The sequence below is a fragment of the Ranitomeya imitator genome, chromosome 4 (genome assembly GCF_032444005.1).
Source record: "Ranitomeya imitator isolate aRanImi1 chromosome 4, aRanImi1.pri, whole genome shotgun sequence".
In the NCBI taxonomy this organism is placed as follows: domain Eukaryota; kingdom Metazoa; phylum Chordata; class Amphibia; order Anura; family Dendrobatidae; genus Ranitomeya; species Ranitomeya imitator.
In genome coordinates, this window is record NC_091285.1 from 276,060,406 (window position 1) to 276,083,068 (window position 22,663).

At 43.7% G+C, this 22,663-nt stretch overlaps 1 protein-coding gene across 2 annotated transcripts in view; it reads left to right on the top strand.

Annotated features, from left to right (window-relative positions):
* The window catches only part of MDM1 (Mdm1 nuclear protein), a 95,255-nt gene that overhangs the window by 47,504 nt on the left and 25,088 nt on the right, over nt 1–22,663 (top strand). For both annotated transcript variants that reach the window (XM_069764641.1, XM_069764642.1), the window contains 4 exons: nt 3,881–4,056; nt 4,922–5,200; nt 12,784–12,929; nt 14,011–14,141. In XM_069764641.1, coding sequence (XP_069620742.1) covers nt 3,881–4,056; nt 4,922–5,200; nt 12,784–12,929; nt 14,011–14,141 — 732 coding nt within the window. The remainder of the gene's footprint in view (nt 1–3,880; nt 4,057–4,921; nt 5,201–12,783; nt 12,930–14,010; nt 14,142–22,663) is intronic.

Sequence of the window (22,663 nt, forward strand, 5' to 3'; positions counted from 1 at the left end):
GGAAAAATCGAGATATACCACGTCCAATGACTCACCGTGGTCCAGTCTATAGCTAAAGTTAAAAAATTAACTTTTTGGACACCATCATTAAGCTGCAGAACAATAAAATAGAGACATCCCTGTATCAGAAGCCAATCGACCGTCCAACATACCTTAAATGGGACAGTTTCCATCCAAAACACATAAAAAACTCTATTGTCTACAGCCAAGCCATCAGATACAATCGCATATGTTCCAACCCAATGGATAGGGATAAACACCTTGGTCGCCTCAGAAAGACCTTTTTGAATCAGGGCTACCGTCCAAGAACAATTGAAAACCAGATCACAAGAGCCACCAGAATATCAAGGAATCACCTGCTACATCACAAAGTTCAAGAAGAAAACAACTGGGTACCTCTAGTAGTTACCTACAATCCAAATCTGGAGGTGCTAAGGGGAGCTGCACTGAAATTACAACCTTTACTACAAAAAGATGCCCGCTTACAATCCATTTTTCCAGACCCCCCACTACTGTGTTTTAGGCAGCCCCCAAATCTAAGAAGCATCATTGTCAGAAGCTCCCTGTGCTCTCCAACAGCTGCAGGAACCTTTCCTTGCAACCAGAAAAAATGTAAAACCTGTCAATTTATAATGACCACGGACAAGATAAAGATCCCCAATTCACATCAGGACTACAAGATCCCAGGTACCTTCAGCTGCATCACATCTAATGTGGTGTACTTAATTATTTGTACTAAATGTCCAACTGGGGGTCTGTATGTTGGGGAGACAGGGCAAAAACTGAGGACAAGGATGAATTCTCACCGCCATACAATAAAAGAAAAAAGAATGGCTCTACCTGTGGCCAAACATTTTTGTATGCCTGATCATAGCACCATGAACCTGAAATTACTTGTATTGAAAGGTAGCTTCAAATCTCAGAAAGACAGGAGAATCTGGGAGTATAAACTTATGACGACCTTTGACACACTTAGTGCAGGAATGAATGTGTCGCATGGATTTATGTCTTTTTACATCAATTAAGGAATTTGTACTTCAGACCATGTGGGTCATCATAACAGAACCAGACCCCAATCAGAGGACAACAAAACATTCACTCCTAATCTAGGAACTGTTCCAATATTTATGGACACGACTGTTTATTACTTATCACTCTCCCATAATGACAGTTCTGAGCTGTATTGTGTATAAATATGTGATTCTTCAGAATTTGCTTTAGTCTGTGCCTGATGAAGAGACCTGAGTAGTCTCGAAAGCTTGCAGTTTGTTACCATCTTTTCAGTTAGCCATTAAAAGGTATCAACCACTGAGGACTCTCAATTCTAAATATTTTACTTTGAATCTTGCACTGTTACCTTTTGCAGGCACTGCTTCAGCATGTCGTCTTTTGCAGGCATTGCTTTAAAGGAACCTGATAGTTGATTCGTGCTGCCGAAATGATGGGAAGCATGAAGCACAGACTGGCTCAGTTATTGTAGCCATGTACGAAACGCAGAGGCATTTAATAAAAAAACAACAACACTCTTTTAAAGGGAATCTGTCAGCAGATTGTTGCTATGTAAGACCGGATGATTTAGGAGTCAAAACACTGAATTCAACGATGTGTCACATATCAGACAATGTGCTGTTGTTTGCTTAAACTGAAGGTTTTATCACCTGGTGATTATCATTGTCTGGACTACAGTAGAGGCGAGCATGCTAGACTGTCGCCGCCCCCTCCTGTGATATGCAGCTTACTATCTATACTCTATGTACATACAGAAATGAAAAAACTGGAGTATAATTTGGTATGCATACAAAATATAGAAGCATGTTCACACTGGCCATTAAACAACACCTAAGACATAAACAAAATGAACATGTACCCTGCAATAAATAAATGGGTAAAAGCAATTGTGCAAAGAAATAACATATAGTACTTGGTAAACACAGTATTTTATTGAAAAAAAAGTGTAGTGGCCATCCCACCAGTGTCCAGGTGTATCCAAAGTGGGATGGTGCTATCCCCTAGTATTAAAATCTTACCATGTGTCAACGTGACGTCAATGCAAATAAGGGCTGAGCAGGACTAGGTCCTGAATATGGACACCCAGCACATGGGAAGCTATATAAACGCTATGTCCAGCTCAAAGAAAGGAAGGCAACATCCTTACCTGCACTGTGTGCAGAAACCTGAAACGACGCTGAAAAAATGAATTGAAGTATACAGAAGCTGGTGTGGGTGGGGGCAGCTTTCTCAGCTCTGCTACATGCTCAATCTTAAAACTCTGTGTCAGAATGGCTGCGCCCTTTAAAATAAGTGATACGTCTTTGGATTCAGGGTCTATTTAGCTACATCACGCCTCGCTCAGATGAGGTAACAAAAACCTGCTGACAGATTCCCTTTAAAAGCCATCTATTTACCAGTACGACTTGGATGAGTGCCCCAAATGGTAGATCTCCGGTGACTACCCGCTGTGGCTCCTCACCATCTTCTGACTATCAGAAGATTAGTCTTGGTTAAGGTACCGTCACACTAAGCGACGCTGCAGTGATACCGACAACGAAGTCGATTGCTGCAGCGTCGCTGTTTGGTCGCTGGAGAGCTGTCACACAGACAGCTCTCCAGCGACCAACGATCCCGAAGTCCCCGGGTAACCAGGGTAAATATCGGGTTACTAAGCGCAGGGCCGCGCTTAGTAACCCGATGTTTACCCTGGTTACCGTTGTAAATGTAAAAAAACAAACACTACATACTTACATTCCCGGTGTCTGGTCAGGTCCCTCGCCTTCAGCTTCCAGCACTGACTGAGCGCCGGCCGTAAAGTACAGCGGTGACGTCACCGCTGTGCTTTGCTTTACGGCTGGCTGGCGCTCACCAGTCAGTGCGGGAAGCTGAAGGCGAGGGACCTGACCAGACACCGGGAATGTAAGTATGTAGTGTTTGTTTTTTTACATTTACAATGGTAACCAGGGTAAACATCGGGTTACTAAGCGCGGCCCTGCGCTTAGTAACCCAATGTTTACCCTGGTTACCAGTGACGACATTGCTGAATCGGCGTCACACACGCCGAGTCAGCGATGTCAGCGGGAGTCGAGCGACGAAATAAAGTGCTGGACTTTCCCCAGCGACCAACGATCTCCCAGCAGGGGCCTGATCGTTGGTCGCTGTCACACATAACGATTTAGTTAACGATATCGTTGCTACGTCACAAAAAGCAATGATATCATTAATGATATCGTTATGTGTGACGGTACCCTTAGTCCTAGTTGCATCGTCCCTGACCGACTTTCAAAAGTATCTCCAACAAAGTGTTAATCCGCACAGCGGGGAAGCCCACTCAGTGCACAGGTAATTGCATGAACTGATGCTGCAAGCATGTATACAGCAGTAAGTACTCCATGAGCCGGGGTGCCACTCCAAAGAAAATAGCCACAATGGATACAAACATTGAAAGGAACGGATGGCACTCACCGGTTAAAAAACGTCTTTATTCCAATACTTTAAAACATCGGCATCGGGAGGATGGGAGCAGGAGTGGAATTGACGACAGTCGTTTCGCGCTGCAGTGGCGCTTCTACTGGTCACCTAACCAGTAGAAGCGCCACTGCAGCGCGAAACGGCTGTCATCCATTCCACTCCTGCTCCCATCCTCCTGACGCCGATGTTTTAAAGTATTGGAATAAAGAAGTTTTTTAACCGGTGAGTGCCATCTGTTCCTTTCAATTTTTGTGACTTTCAAAAGTATGTTTTCTCTGACCATATTTTACTGTATTAAGAGTCTGATTTCTGAATCACCTGTCAGGTTTCCTTTAAGCATAAGTCTCGGCATTTTGAAGTCATGTTATTTATTTGTTATACAAGATATTATGATCCAAACTATATTTAATGTGACTAGGTGAAAGAACTACGAGAGAAGGCTGAATACTATAGACGTCGGGCCCAGGGAACTCACTTCTCCCGTGAACACCTCAACCAGATCATCTCAAATAACAACAGAATGTGGGATATGTCTACAAACTCCAGTAGCGAGGAAGATCTGAGTAGGGATATTAAGGCTTTAGATCTGGCAGGGTAAGTTTTATGTCATGGCTTTTGGACTTTGTTACATTTGGGTTGCTGTTAGGCGTTTGAGCTGGTGAGAATGAAAGGTATAAGTTAAATAAAAGCCAGAAATGGTGCTATTCCATCATATACACACAGAACAGCTTATTCTGAAAAGTTACTTGAAAGCACAGTTACCCTTCAAAGTGTTATTACCAATACACAATGTTGTCCATGGGCTGTCCACTACTAGGACAACCCCTTCTTGATGAAAAAATAAAGCTTATGCTTACCTCTCGTGATGGCGCCATTCTCACGCTGTCGGCACTCGCTCTCCCTGGGGCTTTCATGAGGTGTGGTGACATGTGACCCCAGCGCCGAATTGGCGCCCTTCAATAAATCGAACATGAAGATGAAATTTGAGCTGCAGTTGATCTCTCACTTCCTTTTCATGTTCGATTTGTCCGAAGGCAAGGATAGTGACGGCAGCGCTGATTGGGCGCCGGGGTCACGTGTCACAACACTGGACTAGAGCTCCGGGGAGAGGAGTGCTGACACCGCAGGAACAGCATCGGCACGGGAGGGGAGTATAGGCTTTATTATTTTATCAGAGCCAAGTGAGGGGTATGAGAACAAGTTGTCCAAGTGTGAACAACTTCTTTAATTCCTTCTGTGTTTGTGTTGGAGGACTAAAATCTCCCTTTTTAATGATCCTTGGGAGCCCCAACAGTTACAACCCTATCAATAAAACAGTGAATTAGGGTTAATTTTTTACACTAAAATATTTTTTTTAGGATCCATGACCAACCATATGTTGGCCTTCTATAAATAGTCATCATACATCATATAACTATACTCTTATTTATTTATTTTTTTTTTTGCATCGGTTGTACAGATTGCAAACATCTTCGAAGAAAGAAAAATTACAACAATCACCTACCAAAGTGAAAATGCCATCTAATACTGGGAATCTGGGGGGATCAGATGCTTCCACACTGCCAGTTAGAAGGAAATTGGTTTGGGATGAATATGATAATGCAGCACCAACCGAAAATATAGAACCTTTGCAAATTGACGCATTAGATGATGAAATGGAAGAAGAGGAAGACCATGAAGACGATAAGATAACAAAACAAGACTTAGAAAACAACAGTGGAGAAAGAAGCATGAAGAAGTGGGTATTTATTAGTTTTATCATCAGGCTTAAAAAAGGCCTCGTATATTAGGTTGACATATGCAGTTTCATGCCTATGAAACTACATTCATCTGCCATGCTGTGTATCCAGGATGCTGCTATCTTTCCTAGTTTATATATCAGCACAGCTTTTATCATGCACCTATTTCTAGTGATAGGCGAAACCATGGCTGTTCGGGTCTGGCGGGTTCAGCTGAACAGATAAAAAAAAGTTTGGTTTGGGTGCCAGAACAGTACTCAAACCCGGACCCCATTCACTTGAATGGGGAGCGTGAGCATCTAGTATTTGACACGCTGTCATGTGCATGACAGCGTGGAAAGCACTGCATTTGATCAGCAATAAAATCATTACCGCCGGTCATAGAGCCAAGGTTCCCAAGCTTTCAAATTACAGCGTGAGTCCGCAGCTATTAGCGGAGGTAAAAAGTTTCCCTCCGATCACTGGCATCGTATATTGGGACTGCTACTCCCATCAGCCTACACCTGCTGCCACTAACGAGAGCAGGCTGTGGCTGATGGGAGTATTCATCAGTCGGTGCCTGCGCTCTAAATAATGTTTTAAAAACCCAGTATAGATTCCCCTGTATTTTTAACAACCAGCTAGGCAAAACTGACAGCTGTAGGCTGCAACCCTCAATTTTCAGATTTAGAAATTTTCGCTATCAAGAATAGAAGGGTCCCCTCACCTTTATTTTTAATTATTTAAATAATTTAAAAAAACAGCATGGCTAAAGCAGCTGGGGGCTGGTATTCTCAGGCTGGTAAGGGGCCATGGATATTGACCCCCTTAGCCTAAAAATAGTAGCTCGAAGCCACCCAGAAAAGGCTCATCTACTAGATTTGCCAATTTTGGCACTTTACGGCTCTTGCCACATGCCCTGTGGTGGTGGAAAGTGGGGTTCATATTTGTGGGGTTGATTGATGTCACCTTTCTATTGTCCGGCGACATCAAGCTGATGGTTTAGTAATGGAGAGGCATCTATAAGACGCCTATCCACTACTTATCCTATAGTTGTATTGCAAATAAACACATAGCCAGAATAAAGCATTTTATTTGAAATAAAAAAAACACACTTTTCCTTTTTTTATTTAAAAATAACAAACACAGTTATACTCACCTAACGCCCATTCCACTGAAGCCATGGTCTCCTAGAAAAAAAACAAAAATAAAAAGCAACCATATCCCTCACCTGTCCGTTGTTCTGCCCCATGCCGTAATCCATGTCTGGAGTAAACCGTTTTTAACCTGGATAGTGCCAAGATGTGAACATCCAGGCTGAAAACCACTGAGGAATGAGCTGCTGCGAACTCAGCCTCAGTGAATAGTGGTGATATCATCAAGGTTACCGCAGGTTACTGAGACTGGGTTCGCATCCGGGCCCCTGAACTGCGATGACCTTGGTGACATCACCGCTAGCACAGCACAATTAATTAAATAATGTAAACAAACGGCGTGAGGACACCTCTATTCTTGTCAACCAGCCTTGCTAAAGCTGACAACTGAGGTTTGCAGTACACAGCTGTTAGTTTTGCCTTGCTGGTTATCAAAAATACAGGGGAACCCACGCCATTTAAAAAAAAAAAAAAATGTATTTAGTGCGCAGTGTCGGCTGATGAATACTAGCATCAGCTGCCACCTGCTCTTTCTGCTATTGGCGGCAGCAGGTGTAGGCTGATGGAAGTAGTCTCATCAGCTGACACCAGTGACTGGAGGTAAACTTTTTACCTCTGGAGACAGCTGCGGGCTCGCTTTGCCATCTGACAACGTGAGAACCGCAGCGCTCCTGACCGGTGGTATTAATCTTACGGCCGATCAGAGCCGCCGATGTTTCTCGCACTGTCATGCAGATGACAGCACGAAAAACACTTGGTGTTCGGGGTGCCGAACCTGAACAGTAACACGGACTTTATGGTGAAGTTTGTGTTCGGGGTCCATGCCCGAATAGTAGGTGTTTGGTACAGAACCCGAACTTTACTGTTCGGGTTCACCCATCTCTACTTATTTCCTCTGTATGTGTTTTCCTCCTTTTCTACAGCCTGTTTTCTCTTCCCTATCTCCATACTGTGGAGATCTGTGTACCACATCCTCAGCATAGAGAGTGGTCAGAAGGGAGCAGGAGCCCTCATGGATGCATTACATTCAGTTGCAGATCACTCATATAGCACTTACTATTTGGAAAGTTGCTTAACTTAGTATGCTTAAGTCTGCTTTTTCATTATTGCACGCAATTATTAGTGTTCTATACATTTGATATAATTCCCTGCCTTATGATTTAATTATATCCACTTGTAACTGAAGTGCAATGAAGCAATTGATTTTCCTCTACTGGGACAAAGTTGCAAAAAAGCAAAGGGCATGCTGCATTGTCACAATTTCCATTAGTAACCTTAGTTGTAACCGTTAATCTGCCAGTATCGATGTTACTATGCACAGCTTATATGACAGTGTTCTTGGGAGTAGAGCGGAGAGGTGACTCAGCAGGAAGCTGTGAGCTCAGCATTCACCATAACACGTAGCGGAACAGGTCTTCTAGCCACAAACCCTCTTCTACTGTCATAGGGAATCTGGAGTTTTTCTCTGAGTTCCAAGGTTTCTTTGGTTGGCAAGAAGAAGTGAGCTCAGTATTCTCCATGATACGTAGAGGAACTACTGCCCTGACCACGATACGTTACTTTTATGTCAGAGTTTTTTCTTATTTTCAGGTCTCTAGATGTTAGGAATGTCTTTAAGATGAGTGAGATCTTCTTACTTCTTTTTTTTCTGTAGCTGTTTGCTAAATAATGAGTAGAAAGAGGAATATGAAGAACTTTACACTATCTTCCTTTCAAATCCTAATTCTATAAAAAGCTACGGTCTTCACTTCTTCTTTGATGAAAAATGTAATTTATGTTATTTGTTTATCTGTAATCCCATTTTATTTGGCATCCTCCATTGTCCCCTTAATGACCAGGCCAATTTTTACGATTCTCACCACTTTATGTGGTTATAAATCTGGAACGCTTCAATGGATCCCAGTGATTGTGAGTTTGTTTTTTCATGACATATTGTACTTCATGTTAGTGGTAAAATTTCTTTGATATGACTTGCGTTTAATTATGAAAAAAACGGAAATATGGGGACAATTTAGCAATTTTCAAACTTTGAATTTTTATGCCCTTAAATCATAGCGTTATGTCACACAAAATACTTAATGAATAACATTTCCCACATGTCTACTTTACATCAGCACAATTTCTTTTTTGTTAGGAAGTTATAAGGGTGAAAAGTTGACTAGTGATTTCTCATTTTTCCAACAAAATTTACAAAACCATTTTTTTAGGGACCACCTCACATTTGAAGTGACTTTGGGGGGTCATTATAACAGAAAATACCCAAAAGTGACACCATTCTAAAAACTGCACCCTCAAGGTGCGCAAAACAACATTCAAGAAGTTTATTAACCCTTTAGGTGCTTCACGAGAACTAAAGCAACGTGGAAGGAAAAAATTAACATTTTACTTTTTTCACAAAAAATTTACTTTGGAACTATGTTTTTTTTTATTTTCACAAGGGTATCAGGAGAAAACGGACCACAAAATTTGTTGTGCAATTTCTCCAGAGTACGCCGATACCCCATATGTGGGGGACAAAGCCACTGTTTGGGTGCACGGCAGGGCTCAGAAGGAGGGAGCACCATTTGACTTTTTGAATGCAAAATTGGCTGGAATCAATGATGCCTTCATGTCGCATTTGGAGACCCCCTGATGTACCTAAACAGTGGAAACCCCCCAATTCTAACTCCAACCTTATCCCCAACACACCCCTAACCCTAATCCCAACCCTAACCACAACCCTAATCCCAGTCCTAACCACAACTCTAACCCCAACACACCACTAAGCCTAATCCCAACCCTAAACACAATCCTAACCCAAGCCCTAACCCTAACTTTAGCCCAACTCTAACTCTAATGGAAATAATTTTTTTTTATTTCATTATTTTTCCCTATCTGATGGGGTGATAAAAGGGGGTTTTATTTACTTTTTTTTTTTATTTTGATCACTGTGATAGTGTCTATCACAGTGATCAAAATGAACCAATAGGAAAATTTTCCTATTGTTGCCGGGTGCCGGGCGGCAGATCTCCCGGCCAAGGGCCATAACTCTTTTTATTTTTCTGTCAACATAGCCATATGAGTTTTTTTTTTTGTAGAACGAGTTGTCATGTTCAATGATGCCATCCATTTTACCATACAGTGGACTGAAAAATTGGAAAAAAATCCAATACCAAAATATGGAGTTCTGTCATTGTGTTTTGTTTATTTCTTGCCTTATTTTATAATGTTCATTGTATGGTAAAACTACTTGGAAACATGATTATCCAGGCCATTATGATAACAGCGATATTCAACTTGCATAGATTTTTTTTTTTTATAGCGATGCCAATTTTTTTTTAGAGATTTGTAAAAAAAAAAAAAAAAAAAAAAAAAATATATATATATATATATATATATATATATATATATATATATATATATACTGTATATAATATACTAGATGGTAGCCCGATTCTAACACATCGGGTATTCTAGAATATGTATGTAGTTTATTTATGAAGATTTTAGAATAATACATTGAATACACAGGATTTGGCCGATACACAGGATTGCGACCAATTAGCGAAGCGTGGTTCAACTCCCGCGCCAATTCGCGGCCGTACTGCGCCTGTCGCTGATTGTTCACGGCCGGCCACATAGTATATAGCACAGCCACGTAGTATATAACAGCCCACGTAGTAAATAGCACAGCCACATAGTATATAGCAGAGCCACGTAGTATATAGCAGCGCCACGTAGTATATTGCACAGCCGCGTAGTATATAGCATAGCCCACGGAGTATATAGCACAGCCCACGGAATATATAGCAGAGCCACGTAGTATATAGCACAGCCACGTAGTATATAACACAGCCCACGGAGTATATAGCACAGCCACATAGTATAGAGCACAGCCCACGGAGTGTATAACAGCCCACGTAGCATATAACACAGCTCACGTAGTATATAACAGCCCACGCACACAGTATATAACACAGGCCACGTAGTGTATAACACAGCCCACGTAGTGTATAACACAGGCCACGTAGTGTATAGCACAGCCCACGTAGTATATTGCACAGCCCAAGTAGTACATTGCACAGCCCACGTAATTTATTGCACAGCCCAAGTAGTACATTGCACAGCCCGTGAAATATATTGCACAGCCCACGTAGTATATTGCCCAGCACGTGTAGTATATTGCACAGCCCACGTAGTATATTGCACAGCCCGCGTAGTATATTGCACAGCCCGCGTATTACATTGCACAGCCCGCGTATTACATTGCACAGCCCACGTAGTATATTGCCCAGCCCACGTAGTATATTACACAGCGCACGTAGTATATTGCAGGGGTGTCAAACTGCATTCCTCGAGGGCTGCAAACAGGTCATGTTTTCAGGATTTCCTTGTACTGCACATGTGATAATTTAATCACCTACACAAATAATGAGTTGGTGATTAAATTATCACCTGTGCAGTACAAGGAAATCCTGAAAACATGACCTGTTTGCAGCCCTCGAGGAATGCAGTTTGACACCCCTGGTATATTGCACAGCCCACGCAGTATATAGCAATGTGGGCATCATATCCCTGTTAAAAAAAAGAATTAAAATAAAAAATAGTTATATACTCACCTTCCGGTGGCCCCCCGATCCAGGAAGCGTTTACCGACGCTCCTCGCGGGCTCCGGTCTCCAGAGTGCATTGCGGTCTCGCGAGATGATGATGTAGCGGTCTCGCGAGACCGATACGTCATCATCTCGCGAGATCACAATGCATGGAGCGGTTACTGGGGCGTCGCGAGGAGCGGGAAAGGCCTGTTCCTGATCTGGGGGCCGACGGACGGTGAGCATATAACGATTTTTTATTTTTTAAATTATTTTTAACATTAGATCTTTTTACTATTGATGCTGCATAGGCCGCATCAATAGTAAAAAGTTGGTCACACAGGGTTAATAGCAGCGTTAATGGAGTGCGTTACACCGCGGCATAACGCGGTCCGTTAGCGCTACCATTATCCCTGTGTGAGCGCTGACTGGATGGGAGTATGGAGCGGGCACTGACTGCGGGGAGGAGGGAGCGGCCATGTTGCCGCCGGACTATGCCCGTCGCTGATTGGTCATGGCAATGGTCGTGGGCATTACCCTTAGACAATTATATAGTAGATATTGTATCGCCATTTTCCAAGACTCTTAATGTTTTTATTTTCTGTTGATGAAACTGAAAGAGGGTTTGTTTTTTGCACGGCAAATGGTTTATTGATATCAATTTGGGTTGCATGCTAAATCTTGATAGATTTTTATTGCATTTTTTTAGTGAGATGTAGTGAGTGACCAAAAAGCCACAATTCTAAAGGGGTCCCCTTGCTATTGGGTTAAGGGGGCCAGTGGGAGCTAATGCGCATTCGCACACTCTCGGAAACTGCTTAGTTTAAATGTTGTCAAACCTGGACAGCAGCATCTAAATGGTTAACAGCAGAGATCGGAGCTCAGCTCCAGCTGCTGCTATTAAAAACATATGCTGGCTATGTAACATACCTGAAAGCTACCATATGTGGAGAGGGCTGAGCTCCTGAGCGCTCCACCCATACGGTGACCCCAGTTCTGATGTACATATATGTCATTTTGCTCTAAGGGGTTCAGTTATAAACTAGATTTATTACGATAAAGAGCCTGGCTTATAAAGCTTCTGCACAACTTTCCCTGGGATAAATTTAAGTTTCCAGAACAACTTACAGAGCATCATAATCATTTAAAAAGTCACTAATTTTCTGCAGTTTTTTTTAAACTTGACATTGTTTTCTCCTGATACATCAGCATGGTGCAGAAAATGTGCTGAACAGTAGGGAGCTAGTGGCACCCTGCTCACATGGTGTGCTAGTACTAGCAAATCTGATACTTTCAGGGTGCTATAACCCTACATACAAGGCATTGTACCTGATCTGTTTGATTTTAGAGGGTAACATTTGTATAATTTAGGCTACGTTCACACTAGCGTTGTGCGCCGCTGCGTCGGCGACGCGACGCACAACGCACCGAAAAATGCTGCGTTTTTCGACGCGTGCGTCGTTTTTTGACGAAAATCGGACGCAAGAAAAATGCAACTTGTTGCGTTTTCTTGGTCCGACGCTAGCGTAAAAAAAGACGCACGTGTCGGAAAACGCAACAAGTAAAAACGCATGCGTCCCCCATGTTAAACATAGGGGCGCATGACGCGTGCGTCGCCGCTGCGTCGCCCAACGCTAGCGCGACGCACACTAGCCGAACGCTAGTGTGAACGTAGCCTAAGTTAATTTAGTAGTACAGGCCATCAACAACTATTTTTGTTTTCCAGAAAAGGTAAACATTATACCCATTGTAAATTGGAATTCTGTTTATTGTGTGTAGAAATCATGATTTGTGATGTAAATATCAACAGGTAAACATAAAATTTACATACCGTATTTTTGGTCATGTTCCTTTTATAATTTACTCCATTTTTTCAAAGAACTTTTGATGCTAAATCTAGTCCTTCGGAGGAGCAATCTGACATCTTTTCAGCGTCAGTGGTTGAGGGAAGGCTTCCTACCCCAAAACTAAAAACATACGGACAAGTACAGAGGACTCATCATGACCTGACTACTCCAGCGACAGGTAACTTGTTACTCAAGATTGCTACAGCATTCATTGCTACTACACCTCAAAGGTTTTCTTTTTATTATGGAGAATTGTAGATATTGGACCTAAACAGCTTTAGTCATACACTGCTGTTTTTCAAGACCTACTAAAACGCCCGGTGATCCCCAAAAATTCATATTCTTTGAATTTTTATATAAGGCCAGAATAATACAGGTGCTTTCCCAAATATTAAAAAAAAATCACAGAAGCATATGCCCAATAAAAATATATGGTTTATCTTTGATTCATCAAAAAAGTCATATTATTTAAAAGACATCTAGTAAAGAGACAATATGGCACTGAAAAAATATTCAAAGCACTTGGTTTAGTACTACTCAGACAACCCCGTCTCATCCAGCATGTTTTTTCCCAGTAAAATAACACGGTGTATTCGCCTCCAGTGTTGGTGCCGTTCCGACAATTTCAGCACTCACTCTCCCGGGACACGGGTCACATTGTTTTGCAGCTGGCTTCAGGAGGAAGTGAGCGGCCAGCCGTAACTCTGACTTCCTGCTTAATGTCTGATTTGTCCAAAGGAGGGGGAGAGAACAGCAAAAATCAAATAGGATAGATTTAGTTTATGACAAGTATTATTTCTTACATTTTGTTCAGTGAATATATTTTCTAATAAACGATATTATTAGTTGAATGCTTTCGCTCTCTGTATGTTAACCACTTGAGGACCACCCCGCTATCTTTTCAGCACCAATTTTATATGGCGCATGAACTGTGCTTAATGGCGCTTTTAAGCAAAATGAACAATGCTGTATTACTATTTTTTTAAGTTGTCTCTGAGCTACACCTACTAGAAAGCTGCAGCCCTGTCTCTCTGCCCTCACTTTCCATCTGCTTTTCCACCCTTTCTCCATAGACTTCAGTAAGCAGCTGTAATCTGATCTCTCAGTGAGCTGGCAATCTGTCTTGTCGTGAGCAAGATGAATTCATCAGTTTTTTTTCAGAATGACTGAATGGTTTCCCGTTTTGAATACTTTGTTACTGTAATACCCATGCTTCATTTATTAATTAACTTATTTTTATAAAATATCATTCTTTTTAGGTGGTGCTCTTTTGGTATCTCCAAGTAAAAATCATGACAATTTAGAACTTAAGCATAAAAAGTCCCCAAAAAAGGATTATTCTCCCAAGAAATATATATCGAATGGTTTAAATGAAAGAAAAGCCAATAAGGTAAGCAACATTTTTTTTTAAATATAACATTTGATGATAAAGTAGAACTTTTGTTAATGCTCATGTAAATTTTCATTATTAATTTGACCCCTAATTTGTAATTAAGTCAGTTTGTAGCTTTCAGACTAACATAGATAAAAATGGTCAACTTTGCAGAAAGGAAACATGTTGTCACACACTGAGAGGCCCCGTAGTTTGGTGGTGATTAGAGTTGAGCGACCTTGACCTTTTTAGAGTCGAGCCGGGTTTTGCGAAACCCGACTATGTCCAAAGTCGGGTCGAGTGAAATCGGCCGATTATGACGTAAAGTCGGGATCGACCGAAACACGAAACCCAATGCAAGTCAATGGGGCAGCATAGTCGGCAGTGAGTGGGGGCCAGGAAAACACCTAGAGTACCCATTTTAATGTCAAAACCATCCATTCTTCTTAATGAAGCTTGTCAAGCGTAATTTACCTTATAATAATTGGAAGGCATTTGAAATTGGGGGTCATTTGGCTAAAGTTGTGGGGGGTAGGGCTGGTTCAAGTAATTAGTGGGCCCAGGAAATCTGGACCACGTCACGGCAGTGGAGCAGGGAGAGGTAAGTATTTCAACTTTGCAAGTGCTGTGAACCTGAGCAAGCAGGGGGGGCCCACTCGTTGGCATTGGCACTGGCACAGGGCCCCTCAAAGTACAGCGGTGTGTTTGCACGGCGGGGGCGCCTCCCACCGGCAGCAACACTTTTGCGTACTATGAGAGGCCCTGTGCCAGTGACGTCGCCAACTAGTATTCCTCCCCCCACCTGATGAAGGAACCTGCACTTTCATCTGCACCTTCCTCTTTGTCCCCGTGTAAGGTGGTATGGTATGCGGGAAGAGCAACCTGACTTTCAGCAGGGTCACAATGTTGTTGTGTAGCGTGCACGGGGAATGTTGCGTTATGGGTCAATGTACCAGCAGACTCATCTATCACTGGCTGGGCAATGGGCACGATGAAGTGGAAACACAGATATAGGCCCAAAGAAGAAAGTGGGCTAAATGCAGTTCAAAATTGGTAACACAGGAATAACCAGGGGGCATTGCAGTGGAGGACAACTGGAATGAGAGGCTGACACAGAGAGTAGGGCCAAATCAGTAAGTAGTCGAAATGCAGTTCAAAATTGGCAACCGTAGTAAACAGGCGGCACGGCTTTGTTCAGTGGAGGAGAACAGCAAGGAGTGGCAGACACCGATAGTAGGCCCCAACCCAACTAGTAGGCCAAATGCAGTCTAACATTAACAACTACTTAACGAGAGGCTGAAAATGGAATTTCAGGACAGGAAACCAGGAGAACAGCAAGGAGTGGCAGACACCGATAGTAGGCCCCAAACCAACTAGTACGCCAAATGCAGTTGTTCCATTTAACCACAATTTAATGAGAGCCTGAAGATAGAAGCTCAGGAAAGGCAACCTGGGGAACACCTTGGAGTGTAACACACCATCTCTCTCCACCCCATACCCATTTTGTAGGCCTAATGCTGTGTACTTTTCTACAACTACTAAACGAGAGTCGGAAGACCGAAGCAATGGCAAGGAAACCTGGGGAACACCTTGGAGTGTAACACACCATCTCTCTCCACCCCATACCCAATTTGTAGGCCTAATGCAGCCTACTTTCCGACACCTACTAAACGAGAGCATGAAGATCGAAGTTCAGGAAAGGCAACCTGGGGAACACCTTGGAGTGTAACACACCATCTCTCTCCACCCCATACCCATTTTTTAGGCCTAATGCAGTGTACTTTTCTACAACTACTAAACGAGAGTCGGAAGACCGAAGCAATGGCAAGGAAACCTGGGGAACACCTTGGAGTGTAACACACCATCTCTCTCCACCCCATTCCCCATTTTTTAGGCCTAATGCAGCCTACTTTCCGACACCTACTAAACGAGAGCATGAAGATCGAAGCTCAGGAAAGGCAACCTGGGGAACACCTTGGAGTGTAACACACCATCTCTCTCCACCCCATACCCATTTTGTAGGCCTAATGCAGCGTACTTTTCTACAACTACTAAACGAGAGTCGGAAGACCGAAGCAATGGCAAGGAAACCTGGGGAACACCTTGGAGTGTAACACACCATCTCTCTCCACCCCATACCCAATTTGTAGGCCTAATGCAGCCTACTTTCCGACACCTACTAAACGAGAGCATGAAGATCGAAGCTCAGGAAAGGCAACCTGGGGAACACCTTGGAGTGTAACACACCATCTCTCTCCACCCCATACCCAATTTGTAGGCCTAATGCAGCCTACTTTCCGACACCTACTAAACGAGAGCATGAAGATCGAAGCTCAGGAAAGGCAACCTGGGGAACACCTTGGAGTGTAACACACCATCTCTCTCCACCCCATACCCAATTTGTAGGCCTAATGCAGCCTACTTTCCGACACCTACTAAACGAGAGCATGAAGATCGAAGCTCAGGAAAGGCAACCTGGGGAACACCTTGGAGTGTAACACACCATCTCTCTCCACCCCATACCCATTTTTTAGGCCTAATGCAGTGTACTTTTCTACAACTACTAAACGAGAGTCGGAAGACCGAAGCAATGGCAAGGAAACCTGGGGAACACCTTGGAGTGTAACACACCATCTCTCTCCACCCCATTCCCCATTTTTTAGGCCTAATGCAGCCTACTTTCCGACACCTACTAAACGAGAGCATGAAGATCGAAGCTCAGGAAAGGCAACCTGGGGAACACCTTGGAGTGTAACACACCATCTCTCTCCACCCCATACCCATTTTGTAGGCCTAATGCAGCGTACTTTTCTACAACTACTAAACGAGAGCATGAAGATCGAAGCTCAGGAAAGGCAACCTGGTGAAAACCTTGGAGTGTAACACAACCTGTCTCTACACCCCATACCAAATTTGTAGGCCTAATGCAGCGTAGTTTCCACCAACTACTAAACGAGAGCCGGAAGATCGAAGCTCATGAAAGGCAACCCGGGGAACACCTTGGAGTGTAACACAACCTCTCTCTACACCACGAAAGGGCTGATTCTTAGGAAGGAAGGCTGTTGTAAATAAGCATTGCGCGTCCGAGGGTGATTATATTCTTATTCGGTATCTACTCACCCTCGGACGCGCCATGCTTCTTGATTTGTAATTAATGTTTATTTGCAATGTGCTTTTGACTTACTCAATTATTTTTTTAGTTATTGATTTTATTAAATTAATAGTTTAACATCTTATTGGAAATAATTTAAAGGAGACGCGACAGGACAACACTCGGTGGATGCCATATCTGTGTTAACAACTCCAAAAAACTTTCAGTTAACTTCTTGCAGGAGAAAGAAATTGTAGCTGTTGGACCTTTGTAGTACAGTTCCAGATATTTGTTGTGTGTTTGTTTTGATTGTTAAAATGTCTGCATTTGAGATCTCAACACGATCTTATTTTTTTATAATCAAATTAATTTTTTAAATATTTTATTAGGTTGGTTCAAGGGGTACACGGGCCGCAGTAGACAGGTCAGTGGAGGCCTAGTGGAAGGAGGGACCGCAGATGCGCCACTGTTTCACCCATACACAATTAGTAGGCCTAATGCAGCGTAGTTTCCAACAGCTACTAAACGAGAGCCGGAAGATCGAAGCTCAGGAAAGGCAACCTGGGGAACACCTTGGAGTGTAACACAACCTCTCTCTACACCACGAAAGGGCTGATTCTTAGGAAGGAAGGCTGTTGTAAATAAGCATTGCGCGTCCGAGGGTGATTATATTCTTATTCGGTATCTACTCACCCTCGGACGCGCCATGCTTCTTGATTTGTAATTAATGTTTATTTGCAATGTGCTTTTGACTTACTCAATTATTTTTTTAGTTATTGATTTTATTAAATTAATAGTTTAACATCTTATTGGAAATAATTTAAAGGAGACGCGACAGGACAACACTCGGTGGATGCCATATCTGTGTTAACAACTCCAAAAAACTTTCAGTTAACTTCTTGCAGGAGAAAGAAATTGTAGCTGTTGGACCTTTGTAGTACAGTTCCAGATATTTGTTGTGTGTTTGTTTTGATTGTTAAAATGTCTGCATTTGAGATCTCAACACGATTTTATTTTTTATAATCAAATTAATTTTTTAAATATTTTATTAGGTTGGTTCAAGGGGTACACGGGCCGCAGTAGACAGGTCAGTGGAGGCCTAGTGGAAGGAGGGACCGCAGATGCGCCACTGTTTCACCCATACACAATTAGTAGGCCTAATGCAGCGTAGTTTCCAACAGCTACTAAACGAGAGCCGGAAGATCGAAGCTCAGGAAAGGCAACCTGGGGAACACCTTGGAGTGTAACACAACCTCTCTCTACACCACGAAAGGGCTGATTCTTAGGAAGGAAGGCTGTTGTAAATAAGCATTGCGCGTCCGAGGGTGATTATATTCTTATTCGGTATCTACTCACCCTCGGACGCGCCATGCTTCTTGATTTGTAATTAATGTTTATTTGCAATGTGCTTTTGACTTACTCAATTATTTTTTTAGTTATTGATTTTAGTAAATTAATAGTTTAACATCTTATTGGAAATAATTTAAAGGAGACGCGACAGGACAACACTCGGTGGATGCCATATCTGTGTTAACAACTCCAAAAAACTTTCAGTTAACTTCTTGCAGGAGAAAGAAATTGTAGCTGTTGGACCTTTGTAGTACAGTTCCAGATATTTGTTGTGTGTTTGTTTTGATTGTTAAAATGTCTGCATTTGAGATCTCAACACGATCTTATTTTTTATAATCAAATTAATTTTTTAAATATTTTATTAGGTTGGTTCAAGGGGTACACGGGCCGCAGTAGACAGGTCAGTGGAGGCCTAGTGGAAGGAGGGACCGCAGATGCGCCACTGTTTCACCCATACACAATTAGTAGGCCTAATGCAGCGTAGTTTCCAACAGCTACTAAACGAGAGCCGGAAGATCGAAGCTCAGGAAAGGCAACCTGGGGAACACCTTGGAGTGTAACACAACCTCTCTCTACACCACGAAAGGGCTGATTCTTAGGAAGGAAGGCTGTTGTAAATAAGCATTGCGCGTCCGAGGGTGATTATATTCTTATTCGGTATCTACTCACCCTCGGACGCGCCATGCTTCTTGATTTGTAATTAATGTTTATTTGCAATGTGCTTTTGACTTACTCAATTATTTTTTTAGTTATTGATTTTATTAAATTAATAGTTTAACATCTTATTGGAAATAATTTAAAGGAGACGCGACAGGACAACACTCGGTGGATGCCATATCTGTGTTAACAACTCCAAAAAACTTTCAGTTAACTTCTTGCAGGAGAAAGAAATTGTAGCTGTTGGACCTTTGTAGTACAGTTCCAGATATTTGTTGTGTGTTTGTTTTGATTGTTAAAATGTCTGCATTTGAGATCTCAACACGATCTTATTTTTTATAATCAAATTAATTTTTTAAATATTTTATTAGGTTGGTTCAAGGGGTACACGGGCAGCAATAGACAGGTCAGTGGAGGCCTAGTGGAAGGAGTGACGGCAGACAGGCATCAAAGGCCTAACATTGGGCTGGCTGTAGGCAAGTTAAAATTGGTTCCAGGGGAACACGGCCATCAGTGGCCTGGTCAGTGTAGTTGTAGTTGAAAGAACGGGACGCAGACAGGCTTCGAAGGCCTAACATAATAACATAGGGCTGGCTGTAGGCAAGTTAAAATTGGTTCCAGGGGAACACGGCCATCAGTGGCCTGGTCAGTGTAGTTGTAGTTGAAAGAACGGGACGCAGACAGGCTTCGAAGGCCTAACATAACAAACTTGGGCTGGCTGTAGGCACTTTTAAATTTGTTCCAGGGGTACATGGGCAGCAGTGTATGGTCAGTGGAAGTCTAGTGGAAGGAGTGACCGCAGACAGGCTTCGAAGGCCTAACATAACAAACTTGGGCTGGCTGTAGGCACTTTTAAATTGGTTCCAGGGGTACACGGGCAGCAGTGGTCTGGTCAGTGGAAGTCTAGTGGAAGGAGTGACCGCAGACAGGCTTCCAAGGCCTAACATAACAAACTTGGGCTGGCTGTAGGCACTTTTAAATTGGTTCCAGGGGTACACGGGCAGCAGTGGTCTGGTCTGTGGAAGTCTAGTGGAAGGAGTGACCGCAGACAGGCTTCCAAGGCCTAACATAACAAACTTGGGCTGGCTGTAGGCACTTTTAAATTGGTTCCAGGGGTACACGGGCAGCAGTGGTCTGGTCAGTGGAAGTCTAGTGGAAGGAGTGACCGCAGACAGGCTTCCAAGGCCTAACATAACAAACTTGGGCTGGCTGTAGGCACTTTTAAATTGGTTCCAGGGGTACACGGGCAGCAGTGGTCTGGTCTGTGGAAGTCTAGTGGAAGGAGTGACCGCAGACAGGCTTCGAAGGCCTAACATAACAAACTTGGGCTGGCTGTAGGCACTTTTAAATTGGTTCCAGGGGTACACGGGCAGCAGTGGTCTGGTCAGTGGAAGTCTAGTGGAAGGAGTGACCGCAGACAGGCTTCCAAGGCCTAACATAACAAACTTGGGCTGGCTGTAGGCACTTTTAAATTGGTTCCAGGGGTACACGGGCAGCAGTGGTCTGGTCTGTGGAAGTCTAGTGGAAGGAGTGACCGCAGACAGGCTTCGAAGGCCTAACATAACAAACTTGGGCTGGCTGTAGGCACTTTTAAATTGGTTCCAGGGGTACACGGGCAGCAGTGGTCTGGTCAGTGGAAGTCTAGTGGAAGGAGTGACCGCAGACAGGCTTCCAAGGCCTAACATAACAAACTTGGGCTGGCTGTAGGCACTTTTAAATTGGTTCCAGGGGTACACGGGCAGCAGTGGTCTGGTCTGTGGAAGTCTAGTGGAAGGAGTGACCGCAGACAGGCTTCGAAGGCCTAACATAACAAACTTGGGCTGGCTGTAGGCACTTTTAAATTGGTTCCAGGGGTACACGGGCAGCAGTGGTCTGGTCAGTGGAAGTCTAGTGGAAGGAGTGACCGCAGACAGGCTTCCAAGGCCTAACATAACAAACTTGGGCTGGCTGTAGGCACTTTTAAATTGGTTCCAGGGGTACACGGGCAGCAGTGGTCTGGTCTGTGGAAGTCTAGTGGAAGGAGTGACCGCAGACAGGCTTCCAAGGCCTAACATAACAAACTTGGGCTGGCTGTAGGCACTTTTAAATTGGTTCCAGGGGTACACGGGCAGCAGTGGTCTGGTCTGTGGAAGTCTAGTGGAAGGAGTGACCGCAGACAGGCTTCGAAGGCCTAACATAACAAACTTGGGCTGGCTGTAGGCACTTTTAAATTGGTTCCAGGGGTACACGGGCAGCAGTGGTCTGGTCAGTGGAAGTCTAGTGGAAGGAGTGACCGCAGACAGGCTTCCAAGGCCTAACATAACAAACTTGGGCTGGCTGTAGGCACTTTTAAATTGGTTCCAGGGGTACACGGGCAGCAGTGGTCTGGTCTGTGGAAGTCTAGTGGAAGGAGTGACCGCAGACAGGCTTCCAAGGCCTAACATAACAAACTTGGGCTGGCTGTAGGCACTTTTAAATTGGTTCCAGGGGTACACGGGCAGCAGTGGTCTGGTCTGTGGAAGTCTAGTGGAAGGAGTGACCGCAGACAGGCTTCGAAGGCCTAACATAACAAACTTGGGCTGGCTGTAGGCACTTTTAAATTGGTTCCAGGGGTACACGGGCAGCAGTGGTCTGATCAGTGGAAGTCTAGTGGAAGGAGTGACCGCAGACAGGCTTCCAAGGCCTAACATAACAAACTTGGGCTGGCTGTAGGCACTTTTAAATTGGTTCCAGGGGTACACGGGCAGCAGTGGTCTGGTCTGTGGAAGTCTAGTGGAAGGAGTGACCGCAGACAGGCTTCGAAGGCCTAACATAACAAACTTGGGCTGGCTGTAGGCACTTTTAAATTGGTTCCAGGGGTACACGGGCAGCAGTGGTCTGGTCAGTGGAAGTCTAGTGGAAGGAGTGACCGCAGACAGGCTTCCAAGGCCTAACATAACAAACTTGGGCTGGCTGTAGGCACTTTTAAATTGGTTCCAGGGGTACACGGGCAGCAGTGGTCTGGTCTGTGGAAGTCTAGTGGAAGGAGTGACCGCAGACAGGCTTCGAAGGCCTAACATAACAAACTTGGGCTGGCTGTAGGCACTTTTAAATTGGTTCCAGGGGTACACGGGCAGCAGTGGTCTGGTCAGTGGAAGTCTAGTGGAAGGAGTGACCGCAGACAGGCTTCCAAGGCCTAACATAACAAACTTGGGCTGGCTGTAGGCACTTTTAAATTGGTTCCAGGGGTACACGGGCAGCAGTGGTCTGGTCTGTGGAAGTCTAGTGGAAGGAGTGACCGCAGACAGGCTTCGAAGGCCTAACATAACAAACTTGGGCTGGCTGTAGGCACTTTTAAATTGGTTCCAGGGGTACACGGGCAGCAGTGGTCTGGTCAGTGGAAGTCTAGTGGAAGGAGTGACCGCAGACAGGCTTCCAAGGCCTAACATAACAAAATTGGGCTGGCTGTAGGCACTTTTAAATT